This window comes from Hemitrygon akajei, chromosome 9 (genome assembly GCF_048418815.1).
Source record: "Hemitrygon akajei chromosome 9, sHemAka1.3, whole genome shotgun sequence".
Lineage (NCBI taxonomy): Eukaryota > Metazoa > Chordata > Chondrichthyes > Myliobatiformes > Dasyatidae > Hemitrygon > Hemitrygon akajei.
The window spans coordinates 26,460,089-26,481,067 of NC_133132.1; the positions used below are offsets into that span (position 1 = coordinate 26,460,089).

The following is a 20,979-nucleotide window of genomic DNA, read 5'->3' on the forward strand; positions in this document are numbered from 1 at the left end:
GTATTACTTGATCAATGAATGGGATATATTCCTGTAAATCATTTTGTTTAGTAGGAAGCTGCAAAAATGCTCAATGGGTGTTTTACTATAACGTCTTCATGTGCTCAAAGAGTAGCATACTGTTCGTTACAGCAAAAAATACCTTCAAAACTCCGAACAATCAATGACAAGAATCTGACACACATGCATTCATAAATCAATACATTACTGTACTTAACTAAATTTAAATTCAACAGTTGCCATAAACAGGATTTCAACAGTGAGTTGTTAGTTCAGGTCTCTAGATTAATAGAACAGTATTTAATTAATCAACATAATAGTGGTAATAAATGAAAAACTCAAAACTGATCAGGATGCTTTGTGAAACTAAACTGTAATTAATCAGTAAACTAATAACAAATAAGGAAGCTTGCAGTGAACAACTGTAGACATGCAATAATTTAATTTCGCAACAAAATGATAAACAGGAAAATCTTGGTGCATTTCAGAACTTCTGGCCCCTGAAGACCAATTTCAATTGATTTTTCTGGATCATTTTAGTAAACTTCTTACTGGTTATTTTTACATTTGTCTCTACAAATACAAATTAAGTGACTGAATGAAACCCCTCCATTAAGAATGCCAAAGCAATTATGAGGTTTCAATAACCTGTTGCTTCGCTTCTTACCACCATATGACATAATCTTCAAAGAGCTGTGCTTCCAAGAACACATAACTGGCATTATGACTAGGTACAATGCAGCCTTTGAGCCTGAACACTAACAACAACAATAGTTTCATTCAGCATTAGATTTAATATTACTAGCATATGTCATTCAATTGGCATTATCACATGTTTAGTTTATGTTTTTAGCATACATTGTAGGTTTTTTTCAGTAATTGCAAAAAATCATTCTCCTACATCCATTCACATCCATATTTGATACAGCACAGAAACAGACCCTTCAACCCAACAGGTCTATCCCAGCTAGTGCGATTTACTAGAGTTTGGCACATTGTCTTCTAAACCCTTCCTTTCCATTTACTTGTCCAACTGCATTGTATCTGCTTTAGCCACTTCCTCTGGCAGCTCATTCCACATACATACCACCCACAGTTACCTCTTAGATTCCTATTTAAGCTTTCCTCTCTTGTCTTAAACCTTTGGCCTTGAGTTCTTGATTCCCCAACCTGTGAAAATGACGAGTGCATTTAGTCTAACTCTGCACCTTATGATTTTGTACTCCTCTAAACAATCACCCCTCATTCTCTTAATCTCCAAGGAATAAAGTCCTAGCCTATCCAACCTAGCCCTGTAGATCCTCATATGTAATTTCTACAGTTTTTCCAGTTTAATAATATTTCTCCTATAGCAAGGTGACCAAAGCTGAAGACAATACTGCAACAGTGCTTTATACTTAGCCCTGACTGATAAAGAAGAGTGCCAAAGCCTTCCTCGCCACACTCTCCACCTGTGACTCCACTTTCAGAGAACCATGTGCATTATCTCCAAGATCCCTCTGTTCTACAACACTCCCAAGGCCCTGCCCTACCTAGATTTGATTTCCCATATCTTTGCTTAGAATACCTTCATAATTTTACTTATTCTATCGTCAGCATCTTTCACTGAGCACTATCCCACTTTGTGATTTAATTTCTTGGGTCCCCCACACCATAGCAGATCTTATCTATTTGTTCTCTCCTTGTCTCACTGCTTTCCCTTCAGCTTAAAACTTGTCTATCCTCTCGTTAGTTCTGATAAAAGTTTATTGACCTCAAACATTTATCCTTGTTCTCCACAGTTGTTGGTTGATTATACCAGGTATTACCCTTTTGTTTCTGATTCTAATACAGATTTTCAGCATCCACAGTATTTTGCTTTGATGGATTCAACCTCAGTGTGTACCTTCTCTGTTAACTATATCATCCATTTGTAATAATTATATTACATTGTTGTTTCAGAGTCGAATGGCTGAAAGTTTGCGTCTGTTTGATTCTATCTGCAACAACAACTGGTTCATCAACACTTCACTTATCCTGTTTCTGAACAAGAAAGATCTCCTTGCAGAAAAGATAAAACGAATTCCACTGACGGTGTGTTTCCCAGAATACAAGGGTCAGAACACATACGAAGAAGCTGCCGTTTACATTCAGCGGCAATTTGAGGACCTGAACCGCAACAAGGAAACTAAAGAAATCTACTCCCACTTTACCTGTGCTACAGACACCAGTAACATTCAGTTTGTTTTTGATGCAGTCACTGATGTGATAATTCAAAATAACTTGAAATACATTGGGCTCTGCTAGACAATTGTCCATCTAATATTGAACAAAATCCATTCAGGATTCAGGAGGTCAAGAATAAAATTAAATAGGAACAGTGCTGGATCTGGCACCAAACAATGGCAAGGAAAATTACCACAGTGATGATAACTGGATGAGATCTGACTATTGCACTGATTCGCTTAACGAATTCACTAAAATTTTGGTGATTTGCAATCCAGTATCATGAGTTCCAGTATGGAATGATGAGAAACACTGTGATCTCTGAAATAACATCTCCTTTTTATGTGATGTGACTGAGCTATGGTTTATTTACTCTCTGCCATTCCAGACATCATACATGCAATCTACAAAATCAAAAGCTGAGTTAAATGTATGCAGGTCAAAGATAACTTGTCAACGTAAACACAGGCAACAGTCCTTTTCCTCATGTTCGGTTTAAAAAGGGGGGGGTCATATAATACTTGACTCCTTGTAAATAAGAAATAATTCAACAAAACGTTTTTTAAAGAAAGAAATTAAACATTTAATTTACTTGATATAATTGATGTGTGAAATGTTTCGTCCTCCATTTTTGTTCTGAACTACACACCACTCTTCAAAACAACTGATACTGAGTTTACATCATACTGGTCTCACTATAATGAAAACGTCTTATTGATCCAGTTCCACAATTCGGTACAGAAATTCTACAGGGAAGAGCGAAAAGAACAACATGGAAACTGTGGAAACAGCTGTGCTCTATGGACTTTTTACTTTTGGGCTAGAAAATAGAGGTAATTAAGTACCACTGAGAAGTAAATGAGTAAGTTCTGCTGATCTATAAACTGTATTAACACAGCAGTAACCTGTCTTGACTTGGTGTTTGGGTTTCTGTGATAATGACAACCTTTTGATTACTAAAAAACACATTGTAACTAAAACTGAAATGCCTCTCATACAGCATTGATTTTTCTCTCATTTTTCCATGCAACATTCACATGACATAAGTATGTAAATACATTAGAAAAATGTAAAGTACACACTAAAATGAAAATCACGTAAACAGTGTCTAGTATGTGAATCTTCAGTTAAGGGCTTTGAGACAAATTTTAAACACTGCTCACTTTAAGAAATGAAATAAAGTAAATTATGCTATTAGTGGGAAAATGTGTGATATCCATCATTGTGAAGGTTATTTTCTTTAGTAATATTTGTCTCTAAGAAAAAAACAGATTTTGTTTCTTGATATTAATCATTGTAATATTTGTTTAAAATGTAAAAACAAATCTAGACATGAAATAGGTAATTAGAAAAAAATATTTTAGGTTAACTACTGTCATCCCCACTTGCAGGGTAAGAAGACAGAACAAAGTACCCACCAATTCAAGAAAATAATCTGCTTCCAGTTTTTCTTTTAGACATCAGTAATAACACAATATAATAGGAACACTGCTTTGTCTTTGTGCCAATAAAGCAATGATGCTTCTTACTGACATGGAATCAAGATCCTCATAAAATTTCAGCAATTTCTGTGGAGAAAGTTTTTCCATCCTACCACCTGCTGTAAAAATTCAAGGAGACTGTAGGCACCCCACAGCCGTGATGTCATCATGCTGGTTTAGCAATCAATCACATCAAATATTCTACAGAAAGGATGCTGGGAGGCATTTTAAATTAGCTTTCAAAGAAGTACAAAGAATGCTGGATATAAAATTAAATATACCAAGATGGTTAAAATAGGGACTAAACTTTCCAAAAAAAACATTTTATAAATACAAACCTAATAGAGGTTTATAAAATTATGAATAGCCGAGATAGAATAGACAGTCAAAATCTTTTTCCCAGGTAGAAATGTCAAATATCAGAAGACATGCATTTAGGGAGATGTTGGCGAGGCGGCATTTTTTTGTTACATAAACAGTGGTTGCTGCCTGGGACAGATAACTGGGGTTATGGTGGAAGCAAAATAATAGTGACATTTAAAAGGCCATTAAACACATGGATATGCAGCAAATGGAGGGATATGGATCATGTGCAGGCAAAAGAGATTTAGTTTAATTTGGCATCATGTTTGGCACAGACACCACAGGCTGAATGGCCTGTTCCTGTTCAGCACTATTTTATGTTCCATTGTCTGCTAGAAATTATGGTCAGAATAGTTATATGTCATTTATGTTACCCAGAATCAGGATAGATACGAAGAAGAAGAAGAGAGCCCTTAACTCTGAGTAGAGTCATTGGGATGCTGTCTAGATGGCGTTTTTTTAGCAGGCTTTCTTGTTTTTACGAGGCTGAGTTGCTAGCTCGACGCTGTGAACCATGCAAGGAAGCCAGCTGGATTCAAACGCGGGAGCCTTTGCTCCGAGGTCTAGCACTGATGCCACTACGCCACCAGCCAGCTAGGATAGATAAGACTTTGCATATATTCTATGAAGAAAGGTCGCTTCTCCTCTGACTCTATACTGAAGAGTCAACAAAGGAATTCAAGTAAGCTGTGGATTGGTGAAAGATGGGGCTGGAATTAGGGAAAAGAAAAAAGGAGGATCGGAAGGATTTAGGAGAAATGGAGCCTTGGGTCTGGAGGATCAGGAGCAAACAGAGGAAGGGACATCACACAATGCAAGCTGTCCTCTCTAGTACTGCCACTTTCCAGAAAAGGTATGTGAAGATTGATGTTAGGCTTGAGGAAACAACTATCACAATGCTGAGTTCTTCAACAATTTTCTAATTTCCAATCATCCCTCCAAGGCCTACTCAGTTGATAGTTATATTTTCACTGCTATTCTTTAATAACTAACTGAACTTGGATCTTTGAGGAACTATTTGAATTTCAAGGTAAGGCCATAGTGTAATGAGGTCAATGTAATGAAGTTTGCAGCAAACCATCCTCTCTACAGAATTAAAAAGGAGATCCAGCAGTAAAATAAAAAGGCAGTGAATATCCCATTACAACTAGAATTCCAGTTATGCAAAACAATCCTAATGTTATTTCAGAAGCACAGCAATCACTGTCATGTGAAAATTATTTGATCATCTGTGACCATTTGGAATCTGTCATATTTTAATTTATAAACAGATATTTGTCTTCTAAAATAGAGAAAATAACTGAAGAAATCGTTTTTAGGTTCTGATTGGAATCTGATCAGTTCAATGCAAGTATATTTTCTGATCATTAATTTTGCTTCAGATTTGTTAGTTTTATGACTATATACTTAAATCAACATTTTCATGACTATGATACTTTTCATAGATCTTTTGTACCCTTAAATTAAATTCTGGTTCTTCAAGATATTTCTTTTCACAACCTAGGCCCCCAATACTTTAAACAATCCTTGATATTCTTTAGGCTCTACTTAATGCAGGTGTTTTCAAAATATACCCTTGTCAATGAAGTACATACTGCTAAAAACAAAGGTGAAATGGAATGTAAGCACTGATTTTCATGCAGTAAGTGTCAGGAAATTAATGAAAATTTGAAGGTAAATTTCACTTTTTATTGGTGGAAATATTTTGTACTGACAGTGCTACGTTGGGAAATCATTAAATCAGTTCAAATAACTTTTAACTGTTGAGCCGCACTAGCGGTCTGAATAGCATTTTCCAATTATGAACCTACAATAAAAGTCTCATTCTAAAATACATACAGTAAAACTCTGATACTTGGAACACGCAGAGCTTTGGTGGTGCTGGTTTAGTAGATTTTCCAAAATATTATATATTATTCCAATATTCCTTTAATACCAAGACATTTTCATTCACTTTCTTCAATGTTATGTTGATTTATAGTAAAGTTCCCAATGCACCTGATAAATATAAAGGGAGTGCAAGAAATGGGAAGCTGGTCAGTTTAAAGAGAGACAAGAAACTGGAACCCAGTAATAGTGAGAACCACTTGAGTGTGAGAATCAGAAAAGAGCATCAGAAGTGGGGACCCAGTGAGTTGGAAGGAAGCAGAAACCAGAAGGAAGTGAGGAGAACCAGGAGTCTGGGGAATCAAAAAGGAGTTCAAGAAACTTGATCTAGTGAGTCAGGTGAAAGCGAGTGGGGAAGAGCACAGTAAACAGAACAAGGTGAGCTGATGCCAAAGCATCAGGATTTCCGAATAGTCAGATAGCCTTATAACATTAAATTAATGTGAAGCAAGTTAGGATTCAGAGATATGGTAGCCACTTCTGCTTCAGCAATAACAATCTCATTCAATAACATACAGAGATGAGTTAATAACTTTAAAATTTTTAGCATTATAATTTTAAAATTATATATACTTCAGATGTCAAAAACATATTAGCTCCCTTAAATAAAATCTTTAATTCACAAGGACAAAACTCTCACTCCAGTTGTAGGCAATGCATTCCATGTGGTACTCTATATTCTTACCTCACAAAACCAATAAGATATTAATTATGTCTACCACTGTATGCACTTCTAAGTAAAAGTACATTAGGATGTTATATCCTATGCTTTCACTTATGACAATTTTGCTATTAACACATTTACTAGCTGAAAATAAATCTAAAAAAAAATACAAAGTCATATGATACAAAGAAAATATACCGTAGCTGCAAAAATTCAGTGGAATAATCTCAGGATCTAAGGATGCCATAAATAAGAAGTTTAATTCACAATTTTTACATTGTCGTTGTATGCCTTCAATGCCATTGCTCTTGAATTTCAGTACCAGCATATATTATCGTAGTTCTATTTTGTGATGATTTTGCTTACCCTATAAAAATACTAATGACTTTTTAAAAATTACCATTATTTGCTATTCGGATTTTGTAAAGATTGAACATTCATGCTGAAACTGGAATGGTTAGGGAAACTGGCAGAGTGTGTCAAAAGTGTTATGGGGCTTGGTGGGAAGAAATTGAAGGAGAGAAGTAGGATCAAAACAGAAATAGGTAAGATTTATTGGAGAAAATCACCCTGAATCAATAAGTGAAACATAATCTGAGAAATGACAGTTTGATTTCTAGCCAATTCGATTGAAAGGTAACTAACCTGAACATTAACTCTGACATGCTTTTCACTTGCGCCAGCTGACCTGCAGATCATTTCCATCATCTGCTGATCTTGTGCTAAAAGAGGCTAAACAGACCATGCTGGAGAATTGTATTGGGATAATAATACATGATTAATTATGTTCATTTGGCCTTGTGTAAATGCTCACAAACTTTTGCTAAATGGCTAGCATCAGCTCAAGCCAGTTGGACTACTGCAAACCAATCAACAGGTAAGTTACGGCTGTACTACACAACAAAAGACATTGCGTAGGCAATTGTAGCCTACTAAAGCAGATGGTGCAACATGAGCATCTCCTTTTTTCTGATGCAGGATAAGAAATCTTAGTTGACAAGTGCAGCAAAAAAAAAAAAATTCTATAAACAGAAGAGACCAGGAATCTTCCAATCAGGTATTAAAACAGCAGTGGGAGGAAGCCACTGTGAAAGTAAATGAGTATCCATCCCCCAAAGGCAGTGAAAACAGTAATGCAAAACTTCTAACAATTTCACATGTAAGATTAAAACCAAATACTATGTCCTACCAGTGTTAGAAATGGCTTTTGTACAAAATATATCTAAAAATGTTAATGGGAACCTTCACTCTTCAAATATGCCGTGGAAGAAAAATAGTGTGAAAGGAAGGATGAAGAGCCGTTAGGAGTATTGATAAACAGAAGAATTTTGGGGTGCAAGTCCATAGCTAGCTAGAAATAGCAACACAGGTAGATAGCAACACACCCAAAATGCTGGAGCAGATAGGGAGGTAAAGAAGGCATACAGTATACTTACTTTCATTTGTTGGGCCATTGAGCAGAAAGGTTACACCTGTATAAATCTTTAGTTAGGTCATATTTGGAGTATATAAGCAGTTCTGACTGCAGCATAATAGAAAGAATGTGCAGACTTTGCAGGAGGAGCAGAAGACACTCAGCAGGATGTTGCCTGGATTAGAAAGTGTTAGTCATAAGAAACAGCTGGACAAGCTTGGATTGTTTCTTTTTTGGATTATCAGAGGCTAAGAAGCAACTTATAGAGTAATGGACCCTTCAGACCAATTAGTCCATGTAGACCACAGAATCCTTCCTGCAAGTAGAAGTTGTCTGCATTCATCCCATAACCCTCCAAGTCCTTTTCCTTCATGTATCTTTCCAAATGCCTCTTATATGTTACAATTTACTCACTTCCTCTGGTAGCTCATTCCAGGTACTCACAAATCTTTGTGTGAAGAAGTTATCTCTTAAGTCTCCCTTAAATCTCTCTCCTTTTTTTCCTGTATCTACACTCTATAATTTTGGATTCCCCAACCCTAGGGAGAAAACTATGACTGTCCACCTTATCCATACTCCTCATGGTTTTATAAACTTCAATAAGGTTGTAAGGTAATGTAAATGGTGACAGATGACACACATTGTTCATAATAGAAACTGTTCGACATAATTCACCCATCACTGAGTTGTTGTGTTCATTTTAAGAGAAGGTGTCTGACATAATGTGGTCAATGTAAAGTGACTGCTTTTAGTTTGTTTGTAATGGAAGTAAAGGGATATGGTTTTTGTTAAGCACATAAAATGACTCTCGCATGTTTTATTCACCTACAATGGTGACCCTGACGATCTCAGACGATTCCAGAGTTACTCAACAAGATATCAACCAACACAGTCACTTTGAAGCTGCCAGAGTTTTAGGAGCAGCACACAACCACATGGTTTGAACAGGCGGAAGCCCAGTTCTGACTGCAAACAATCATGATGGACAATACCAAATTTTACTACATCGTAACATCACTAACTAGTTCCACTGCAGCCAGAGTGATGAGTCCCCTAGAAGACCCACCTGCATGTGATAAATATGTCAATCCAAAAACTCACCTATTACAGACTTTTGGACCGTTTGAGTCTGAGCATGTAAAATACATGCTCTCCTTGCCTGGCCTGGGTGACATAGGCCTTCAGAACTAATAGACCACATGCTGTCTCTCCTGCGCAATCACCAACCTTGTTTAATTTTTAAACAATTCTTTTTGCAACAAATGCTTGAGCAAGTTCACACAGCCCTCACTAATATATCCACAAAGGAATATAGGGAGCTTGCTAAAATGGCTGATGGTCTACATTCAGCTGGGCAGAGGTGCACCATTCATCCTCCTTTTCCTGTCTCAGTATGCTCTGTCAGCAGAACCTGAAGCAGACTCATAGCTGCAGCTCCAATCCAAACAATGTCAGGTATATGTTTTTACCATGCACACTTTGGCACAAACAGCAAGAAGTGCTGATCCTCTATCTCTATAGGTTGAGGATCCTCTCCACAGTTAATTCCATCTATGATCCTTTAGGAATCTTGAGTCTGGTGGTACTATCTGCTAAGAAGATCCCACAAGGTCTATATAGGAACAAGCTTGAGTGGGATGACGCTGTACCAGCATCAGTTGCTCATGAGTGGACAAACTGGCTGGAAGAACTCTGTCAGGGTTGTTAGATGTTTGAAGCCTATGGATTTTGGAGAAGTTACTGCAGCACAGTTACACCACTTTACAGATGTAAGCAAAGAAAGCTATGGAGCAGTCACCTACCTATTGTTGCACAACACATGCTCACAGGTGCACAGTGTTTTTATCATGGAAAAATCTAGAGTAACTCCATTGAAGTCAATTTCCATCCCTCACTGCTGCTACAGTGGCAAACCCAATGGACACATTGTGGAGGAAGGAGTTGCACATGTAGCTTCATGACTGTTTTTTGGACTAACAGTACTTCAGCACTGAAGTATATCAACAATGAAGCTTCTAGGTTCCGAAATTTCATTGCAAACTGGGTATCAAAAATTCTTAAGGTCTCACAGGCATCACAATGGAGGTATGTAAACACTTCAAGCAATTGGGCAGATGTGGCCTCTAGAGGGTTGAAGATGGAAGCATTCCTGAAGAATGACACATGGGTGTCAGAGCTTCAGTATCTTCTTCAGCCTAAAAGGGAATTGTCTGTGAATCCCAGTTGTTCTGGAAAACTCCGGCTAAATCAAGGGTTCCCAACCTGTGGACCACGGACCCCTCGGTTAATGGTAGGGCTCCATGACATAAAAAAGGTTGGGAATCCCTGTGCTAGATGATCCAGAAGTCAAGAGGTGTGTTATAATGAATGCCATGCAGACTGAAGAGGAGGTGGATGCGGTAACATATCTTTTCTCATCTTGGGCCCATTTGAGGAAGACAAAATTTTTAGAACCTGCTCTTGTTTCTTAGTCAGAAAAGCCAGCAATTGAGCATGGTTCTTGCTCAGTCTGACTTGGATAAAGAACAATAAAGGTACTCTTTGAAGGGAGGGAGAGAGAGAAAGAGAGAAATAGAGAGAGAGAGAGAGAGAGAGAGAGAGAGAGAGAGATGGGGGAAGAGAGATGGGGAGAGAGAGACGGGGAGAGAGAGAGACGGAGAGAAAGACAGGGGAGAGAGAGTCGGGGAGAGAGAGATGGGGGAGAGAGAGATGGAGAGAGAGACAGGGAGAGAGAGGGAGAGGGAGAGGGGGGAGAAGAGAGAGAGAGAGAGAGAGAGAGAGAGAGAGAGAAAGGAAAGGAATTAAGTGGATTTTTAACCCCCTAAGTGGCTCACATCATAGAGGGAACATGAGAGGGATTGATCAGGTCTCTGCAAAAGGTCCTCAATTCCACCATGTAGGTACAGAACCTTGACGAAGAGGGTTTTCACAAAACGATGTGAAGTATAGGCTATTATTAATGGCCATCCAATTACTACAGCATCCTCTGATCCCAATGACTTGGAAGCCCTAACACCCAACCATCTGTTGCTTCTGAAGGCTTCATCAACTTTATCACCAGGAGAGTTCCAAAAGGAAAACATTTATACTCATCGTAGATGGAAGCAGACCCAATACATGTCAAATTTGTTTTGGAAATGGAGGGTCAAAGAGTACTTACCACAATTATAGAAATATCAGAAATGGTCAGGTATAAAGTGCAATTTCCTCCCAGGAGACATTATGCTTATAGTTGATGACACATAGCTTCACAGCTCATGGATCATGGGAAGAGTCATTTAAGCCTTTCCAGACAGAAGAGAACTTGTGCAGCAGAGAACTTGACCAGAGGTTTGAGAAGCTAAGCTGTAGCTTGAGAAGCTTCATTTACTTTGGTTGATTGACGTCATGACATTGATTTGACTTACTGAATTGAAAGAGAGTGGTGGTAAAGATCACCCTGTACTGGGCTGTGTTAATAACCTATGGCCTAGATGATTGTTAGATGGCTTGTTTTATAGAAGAAAGAATACAGAACATATTTGCATAAAAGTTAAAATGCATTGATAATATGTGACTATTTATCCTTGAAGATTTTATGTTTCCTATCTTGTAATATGTAGTTGTAATTATTATAGTGTTATAATAATTTGAGAGTTGTTTCAAGTTTCTCGGTGTATACATCACTGAGGATTTCACCTGGACTGTACATACCATCTGTTTGGTGAAAAAGGCACAGCTGCACCTCTTTCACCTCAGATGGGCTGCAGAAGTTTGGTATGACTCCCCAGATCCTCAGGACTTTCTATAGGGGCATCATTGAGAGCATCCTGATTGACTGTGTCACCGCCTGGTATGGGAACTGTACTAACCTTCAATCACAGGGCACTGCAGAGAGTGGTGCAGACAGCCCAGCACATCTGTGGATGTGAACTTTCCTCTATTCAGGACATTTACAGCAGGAGGTGCATAAAAAGGGCCTGAAGGATCATCAGGGACTCCAGCCACCCCAACCACAAACTGTTTCAGCTGCTTCCATCTAGCAAATGGTACTGCAGCATTAAGGCCAGGACCAACAGGGACAGCTTCTTTCACCATACCATCAGATTTATCAATATGCATTGATCTGATTGTATATCTGGTTGTACACGCATGTATACAATTTTAGTGTTTGGGCAATATCCTCCCACATTTCCCTTCCTTATTGCTTGTACATAGCGACGGAGATGCAACATAAAGATTTTCTATCTCTGAGAAATCTCAGAGGCTGCATTCATTTTAAATGATGCAGGAAATCAAAGAATATGGGGAGACTGAAGGAAAGTGTCACAGAGGTAGAAAGATCAGATAGTATTTTTATGTATGCTGTACAGACTCAGATTACCTGCTCCTGTTTCTATTTCTTATGTTCTTACGTTTGTATCCATTCTGATGATGAGAGTTATCCATACTGATGAGTCTGAGACTGAATCTTTTTTTCCTAACAGTTGTTTCGTCTCTGCCATAGTTAACTAGGCTCTTGGCTACAATTGTTCAATTTCCCACAGCCTAGCCACACCTTCTTTGCCCAAACAAAAGCAAGGATAAGATTCTCTTTCTCCTAAGCTTCCATCCCATCAGGCTTAGCATTCAAAAGAACTGTAATTTTCACCATTTTCACAACGATACGACTAACCACATCTTTTCCTCCCCTTCCCATTTAGCATTCCCTCGTTCAATATTCCCTCTTAATCAACATTCAGTCACTTCCCCTCTCATGTACTTCTTGTACTCTCCTTCCTTTCAGATTTCCTCAACTGCAATGTTTGTCATCTCATTGTTCCAGTATTGATTCTATTCCCCTCTCTCATCCTTACCATCGACTCCAAATAGATACGGTACGTTCAAATACAACTTCAGGTTTAGTTGTCATACAACCATATATACATGAATACAACCAAACAAAACAGAATTCCTCCTGGCCAAGGGGTAAAACACAGTACAGTCGCACAGGGCACAAGGCACATATAATTACAATAGCAGAAAAGCATACAGTCACAAAAAAAAGTCCCTAAGTGGTAGTGCTGAAAAAGTAAGTCAAAGTCTCTGAGTGACATGGCCTGAAGATTGATGGCGCACGGTACGTCATCCTGGAATCACTTTTCTGCAAGAACAAGCATTCAGCAGTCTTTATCACACACCAGTGTAGCCGCAGATAAATGCAATCCACCAAGTAAACACTGGAGGGCAGCAGCAATAGGAGGGTTCAACACCCAACCCAGCACAGACCTCCAGTGTGCCTTTACTCTCTCCCACACCACCTCTGGCATCTCCTCCCAGGGCATCTGCAACAGGCAATCCCAAGGCATGAGGACTTGATCTGCGCAACAACTGAGGCAGCGTAGCTCCCCTGCCGCCAGTCTCCCAGAACCAGTGAACAGGACTTGCAGTATACTACATTACCCAGTTCCAACAGGGTCTTGTGATCACAAGAAAAATGTTCCAGACAATAATTTGTACCATTTGGTTGGACCAAGCATCACCTCTGATGTCTTCCTCCTTTGGTAGCTGTAGCAAGTGGCAACATAACAGTAAGTCCAGCTCCACTGTTATCGGGAAACTCGCTAGTGGGGTAGACCTCCAGTACTTGATATCTAGCAATGTGATGTGATCAAAAAAAAAAGGCATAAAGGACAAGTAATTGCACCTTATTTGGACCCGGAGAGGCCGTGAAACTGAGCACACTGCCATCTTACTTTGAAGTTTCTGTGATTAATAAACCTTCACCATTGTCTCTCCCTGGCACCATAACCACTTGAATTATTTAGGTCTTTAGTTCCAACCCTACCTTGAATGTTCATTTTGTTCCCTCTACTGCAGCCCTGCCTCTCCTCAAACCACCCCCATATCCCCAACACCCACCTTTCCTTTGAACTTAAAACATATTCAATTTCTAACATTTTCTAATTCTTTTGCACAGTTGGCAAATGTGGTGAACTAGATATACCTGTCTGGACACGCCCCTCCTGCTGACTGCTCCTGTGGCTCCTCCCACGGACCCCGGTATAAAGGCGATTGGGGACTCCACCCCGGCCTCAGTCTCCAGGATGCAGCGTGGTGGTCAATTGCTGCTTGTTCTTTCTTCCAGCCAATAAAAGCCTATATCTCGCCTCACGTCTCCAAGAGTTATTGATGGTGCAACAGCAATTTAAAAATGCCAATTGATTTTCCTCTCTCCCATTCTCCTCAGATGGCTGGCCTACTGAATATTTCCAGCCATTTTCCATGTTCTTTCTCTATAGTAGCATCTAGTGTAGAGCTACTGCCTTACAGTACCTGAGAGTTAAATTCAATCCTAACCTCAGGTGCCATCTGATGTGCTTCTTCAATTGCACAGATTTCCTTCGGTTTTTCCCCATATGTCAAAGACATGCAAAAGTGGCAAGTTGAATGACCACTGAAAATTGCTCCTAGGGCAGGATTGTGCATGGTCACCGCGACTCTTAGCATTATATCTGGAACCATTAGCTCAATACATCAGACAAAATGAAGATATTAGAATTACTATTAAAGGTACCGAGCATAATTTGGCCTATTATGCAGATGGCATTCTAATCTATCTAGGGCAACCAACATACTCTTTACCTAAATTGATGAAATCCTTTGAACACTATGGTCAATTATCAGGATACAAGATTAACATAGATAAAACCCAATTACTTTCATATAACTATAGCCCACCAAGAGAAATTGAAAGTAGATATCCCTGGGCACGGCAAATAGAGTCTTTCAAATATTTGGACATCATCATGCCAAAAGATTTGGCAAAACTATCAGAATGCAATTATTTTTATTATATATAAAAAAAATTAAGGAAGACATAACAAGATGGAATCTAATTCCTTTCTTGAGTCTCAGTTCAAGGATTGAATCCATTAAAATAAATATATTGCCCAGATTATTATATCTCTTTCAGACCCTACCAATAGAGATTAACCAAAATCAATTCAATGAATGGCACAAAATGTTATCCAGGTATATATGGCAAGGTAAAAAGCCTAGAGTTCGTCTCAAAAATTTGCAATTAGCCAAGGAAAAGGGGGGATAGGGCCTACCTTCTCTGCGAGATTACAATTTTGCAGCACAGATGAGAGCTGTGATATGCTGATGCAACCCATAATATGACACTCAATGGAAAAACATTGAGGAGAAGATACCTTCCACCCCCATACAGGCAATTTTGGCTGATAACAACCTACAAAGGTACATTAATACTATTGATAACCCATGAGTGAAATGGACTTTTAAAATATGGAAAACTATTATAAAAGAATATAAACTAGAGGGAGATATTGTAATTCTTAAATGGTGTGCATATGACTCAGATTTTACGCCGAATAAACTGGATGCTAGATTTAAGGACTGGACAGCTAAAGGAATAACAGTTCTATGCAATATAATGAAAGAAGGAACACTGTTCAGTTTTGAAATGCTTAAAGAAAAACACCTATTAGAAAAACAAGATTTTTTATCGATATTTGCAGATGCGACATTGTTAAATAGGAGGGTGAAAATTGTAACCAAAGCAAGTACATGTTTGATAGAACTGCTTAGAAAAGCATATAATTCAGATAATGGTAATAGAATCATTTCAAGCTTGTATGAGGGTCTGTCAAATCTTAAAACACACTTGACTTCATACATTAAAATAAAATGGGAGAAGGAAGGAGGGATAATTATATCTGAGGAAGAATGGACAATAATATGGAGGTATCAATGGAAGTGTACCAGTTCACAGAAATGGAGAGAGTTTGGGTGGAAAAACCTGATTAAGATATTTTATTACACACTCTCAGAAAGCCCATTATGATAGTAACCTCCCTGTTTGCTGGAGAAATTGTGGAAATCAAAATGCAAACTATTACCATATTTTTTGGGATTGCCCCGTTATCAAAGACTATTGGAGTGGGATACACAATGCCCTACAAGACATCTTTAAATGTGAAATACTCTTAGAGAGTAAGACCATATATTTTGGATATATACCTCAAGAATGGTTGAAAAGAGATAAATATTTAATGAATATACTACTGGTGGCTGGTAAAAAGACTCTTACTAGGAAATGGGTATCACAGGAGAGCCAAACTTTAAACGCATGGATGGAAATTACAATGGACATTTACAAAATGGAGAAGATAACAGCATTTGTTAATCATAAATTGGAACAATTTGATTCATACTGGGAAAAATGGTTTAACTACATACCCCTTTGCCTGATTTTATTCTCACATATCAATGATTATGTTGTTAAAAAAAGATCACTCCCTATTTGTACATAGTTTTCCTTTTGTTAGTCCTTTCTTTTCTTTCTTTTCTATAAGTGTATACCTCAGATAAATACTATGTGGAGATTTGTGACAAACATGAATATATGATATATACATACAGTATCTGAAATGCATCTTCTGGAAATGTTTGTATGATGCTGAATTTCAATAAAAAATAAATTACAAGAAAAAGAAAATTACTCCTAGTTTGTAAATGAATATTTTATTTGTGTATATGGGGGGAGGGAAGGGAGTATATGGAAGCACTGGGGAAAATAAAAAAAAGAATTAACGTGGGATAGTGATAATGGGTAGCTTTAATTTCCTTTCAAAACTAGTTATTGAATCACTCTACTTGGTGAAGCATTCCAGATTATAACTCAATAGAAATATTTCCTCATGTTACCTGTAAATCTTCAAGAACTAGCAGATGAAACCTAGACCTCAAGTATACAAAAGTCAATTCCAACCAAAACAATTTATTCAAAATTCTCTCAGATTTCAATCTCCATGTGAATTATTCCTTTTACCTTTTCTGCTCCAAGGATAGCCTAATCCTTTATTTCTCCTGCACTCTCTTGAAAATTGTACCTTTTACCCAATATTGCCATTGGCCATCTATATTCTGAAGCAATCAGAATGGCAGAAAAGAAATGGAAAATGTTCATTATTATAATTACATTACAATCTTAGCACAAGCGATGAAACTAAAAATAAAGATCATGATCAAACTAAAAGAGTAGATAAACAACAAATGTTACTATACAGTATGTAATGGTCATTTTTCTAAATCATTTGGTAGACAGGATCCAGGATAAAAATGATTCATCTCAAAGTGAGAATAGGTTGACATTTTCAAATGTTCATAATCATTATTATAGAGTGCTTGAATCCTAAGGAGTTTCTTATAAACTGATAGAAATCATACTCAAAACCATGTTCTAAATGAGGATAATTTTAGCAGAAAATAGCAAGTAGCAGAATCAATTGGTGAATTATTGATAAAACATCAGAAAACATCAGAAGACTTATTGACTGCTATTTACCACATTTTCATTCAGGTAATCATAGTGAAAATGTGGTAAATGGAAGCCAAGAAGTCCTTAGAATGGAAAAGGCTGCCGTAGTAAAACCTGTGGGGGAGTGAAATCCAAAGTAATTACTTTTAAAGTCATATAAACAAGTGGGCCTTATTCCCAGAGACCCAACATAGATTGGGAGATCACTTCATCCAGCACCTTCGTTCCACCCACCACAAAAAGCAGGATTTCCCTGTGGCCACCTATTTTAATTCTACTTCTCATTTCCATTCCACCATGTCAGTCCATGGCCTTCTCTACTGCCATGATGAGGCCACACATAGGTTGAAGGAGCAACACCCTATATTCTGTCTAGATAGCCTCCAATGTGATGACATGAACACTGATTTCTCAAACTTGCGGTAATTGTTCCCCCCCCCCACCAATTTCCCCATTCTTGTTTCCTTCTCATACTTTCTCTTCCTACCTGCCCATCACCCTTCTCTAGTGCTCCTTCACCTTCATTTATTTCCATGGTCTTCAGTCCTCTCCTATCAGATTCTCCCTTCTTCAGCACTTTCTCTCTTCTACCAATCAACTTCTCAGCTCTTTACTTCACCCCCTCCCCCTCTCCATATTTCACCTCTCACCTGCCATCTTCCTCCCCTCCCGCTTATTATTCTGAATCCTTTCCCCTTCCTTTCCAGTCCTGATGAAGGATCTCAGCCTGAAACATCAACTGTTTATCCCCATCCATAGATGCTGCCAGACCTGCTGAGCTCCCCCAGCAAATTGTGTACATTACTCTGCAATCTGAATGTGTTAACTCATCCCTTTGTTTGTTTACAGCCCTTAAAAATGTGATTGTAACCTACAGCTTGGAGCACAAATATATTTAATTAATTTATGGTCTTTGAAATATATTGTGCTTTAGTGCGCCATTGCACCATAGACTAGTATCAGTTATAGAGCAGGCTTACAAGTAGTCTTTAGTGCTTTTTTGACATTAAGACTCAATTTCAAAGATACTGATGGCTATTGATAGCTTTGGAACATTCCATTGTTGCCAAAAGGACTATATACTTCGGCACGGACTAGAAGGGTCGAGATGGCCTGTTTCCGTGTCGTAATTATTCTATGGTTATATGGTTTTTTATATATATATATGGAAGTCTTTTATAAAGAGGCCAATGAAGGATACTCAGAAAAGAACAGTTATTTAAAAGAAATATTCTAAATGCACTTTCAGACCCTACTTTGATGACACCTTACTGCATCCTATCCCTTTCTCGATGCTAGCCTCATGCCCTCTACTGCGCTCATAGTGTGTACATACAACTCTATGGAATGAGTTAAACACCTTCTCAAAATCACCAAGACAGAAGTTTTCTTCAAGGTTTTTAATGAGATCGTACTTGTGAAAAGATATTGCTGTTTCAAGGGCAAATAAAGAGAGGATGGAGATGAATGTCTTCCCATTGTATGCTTCAAATAGAATCAAAACTAACCTGCACAGGAAATAATATTTTTAAGATCTTAAGCATGCAAAGTAATATTCAAACAAAACGAGCTATACCTCTATAGGCCAGAACACTCCCTGCCTGGCATCCATAGGATGTCAAACTTAACTATTAAAACTAAAAGTAAAATAATCATTTCATTGTAGAAGTAATATAATCATTTAGTAAAAGGATAGTCTCGGAGACTAGTCTTTAACTGTTCTCACTTTGAAAATGTTGGCCTTAATGATGTCCCTGGTGGAGATCAGCAAGAAATGCTGGGCCAGTTAACCATAAAGAGAGGGTGAGCTGATTAACTTGGAGCCCTCTTGTGGCATGATCAGCCAGGTTGAGATCAGCAGGAACATAGTTCTATCAGCTCTTCTGAGTTCATTGTCTGATACGATGGATCCTATTATGTACATAAACATAGAATCAAATATATAACTGAGCACTATTTTGCTGTCAGTAAAGAACTTGATATCATCTAGATCTGTGTGCAGTTCTTCAGATATCATGTCTGCCATCTCAACTGCTAGAACAGCAACACCAAGATCATGCCTTGACATAATGAGATTTGGTTTGGGAGCAAGCTTTGCCTTGCCCAGAAGGTCACAGCATCTGTGACCTTTAGGTAAGCAACAGTAGTAATAGCTTTAGCTGATGTATCTCAGAAGATGCAAACGTCTTTCTTTTGTGTTGTAAACAGTGGAATTATTGTAAAGGTTCTTGGAATCTTCAAACCTTCAAGATCTGAAGGGAAGAACATCATTGCTGCTAATGTTTCTCTTCAGGGAGTGGGACATCCCATCCACAAGTGTCTGAGGTCAACTCTCTTAACGTGAAGTGCAGCTGAAAACTGACAGGAGCAGAAAATCTAAGAGAGTCAAATAAGCTGTTGATTGTTAATAGCATGCCACAACATGTAAGATGTGGAGGAGTGGAGGGTGGCCAGTGAGTGAGTGGGCCAGTGAAGGAGTGGAGCTTTGAGGCTTTGGCTCGAGAGGCTTCGACAAGAAGAGGCGGAGGACGAGCTTGCTCCCAGTGAGGTAAGGTCGAGTAAGTTTCTTTAATTAATTTAATTAACTTAGGAGTTGGTAACAGAGGCAGTAGATAGGGCAGTCCTGTGCTCCAACTGTAGGATATAGGAAGTCAGGGACGCACAACTGTGTCTGATGACTACACCTGCAAAAGGTGCATCCAGCTGCAGCTCCTGTCAAACCGAGTTAGGGAACTGGAGCTGAGCTGGATGAACTTCGGATCATTCGGGAGGCAGAGGCAGTAATAGACAGGAGTTTCAGGGAGACAGTCACCCCTAAAAGTCAGAAGATAGGCAACTGGGTGACTGTCAAGAGTGGGAAGGGGAATAGACAGAAAGAGCAGAGCATGGCTGTTCCCATCAACAATAAGTATACCGTTTTGGATACTGTCAGTGGGGACGACCTACCAGAGACAAGTTGTAGTGGTCGCGTCTCTGGCACCGAGACTGGACCTTCAGCTCAGAAAGGAAGGAAGGAAAAGAGGAGAGCAGTAGTGATAGGAGATTCGATATTTAGGGGGACAGATAAGAGGTTCTGTGAGAGAGATCGAGAATCCCGGATGGTCTGTTGCCTCCGTGGTGCCAGGGTCCGTAATATCTCAGATCGAGTTCTTGGTATTCTCAGGAGAGAGGGTGGGCAGTCAGGTGTCGTGGTCCATGTGGGGACCAATGACATAGATAGAAGTAGCGAGGAGGTCCTGAAGAAGGAATATAGGGAGTTAGTAAAGAAGTTAAAAAGCAGGACCTCAAGGGTGGTAATCTTGGGATCTGCCATGAGACAGAGAGGGTAGGAACAGGAAGTTATGGCAGATGAATGCGTGGCTGAAGAGTTGGTGCAGGGGGCAGGGGTTCAGATTTCTGGATCATTGGGATCTCTTCTGGGGAAGGTCTGATCTATACGTAAAGGACAGGCTGCACCTGAACTGGAAAGGGACCATCATCCTGGTGGGCAGGTTTGCTAGAGCTGTTGGGGAGGGTTTAAACTAGTTTGGCAGGGAGGGTGGGAATCAGAATGTGAGTGCAGAGATTAGGGTTGAAGGACAAGGGCACAATGCTATGTGTTCTGAGTTGGTAAGGAAGGACAGGCAGGGGACAAAACATAAATGTAGCCAGTTATAGGGGT

General features: G+C 38.8%; 2 protein-coding genes across 4 annotated transcripts in view; one reads left to right on the forward strand and one right to left on the reverse strand.

Annotated features, from left to right (window-relative positions):
* Positions 1 to 3,401, forward strand: part of gnaz (guanine nucleotide binding protein (G protein), alpha z polypeptide) — a 286,899-nt gene extending 283,498 nt beyond the window's left edge. The window contains exon 3 of one of the 3 annotated variants that reach the window (XM_073055676.1): positions 1,942 to 3,401. In XM_073055676.1, the coding sequence (XP_072911777.1) occupies positions 1,942 to 2,286 (345 nt within the window). In that variant the 3' untranslated portion in view covers positions 2,287 to 3,401. The remainder of the gene's footprint in view (positions 1 to 1,941) is intronic. The other 2 variants (XM_073055677.1, XM_073055679.1) reach the window with 2 other exon arrangements.
* rsph14 (radial spoke head 14 homolog) overlaps positions 1 to 20,979 on the reverse strand; it is a 760,969-nt gene that overhangs the window by 662,038 nt on the left and 77,952 nt on the right. The gene's annotated exons all lie outside the window — the stretch shown is intronic.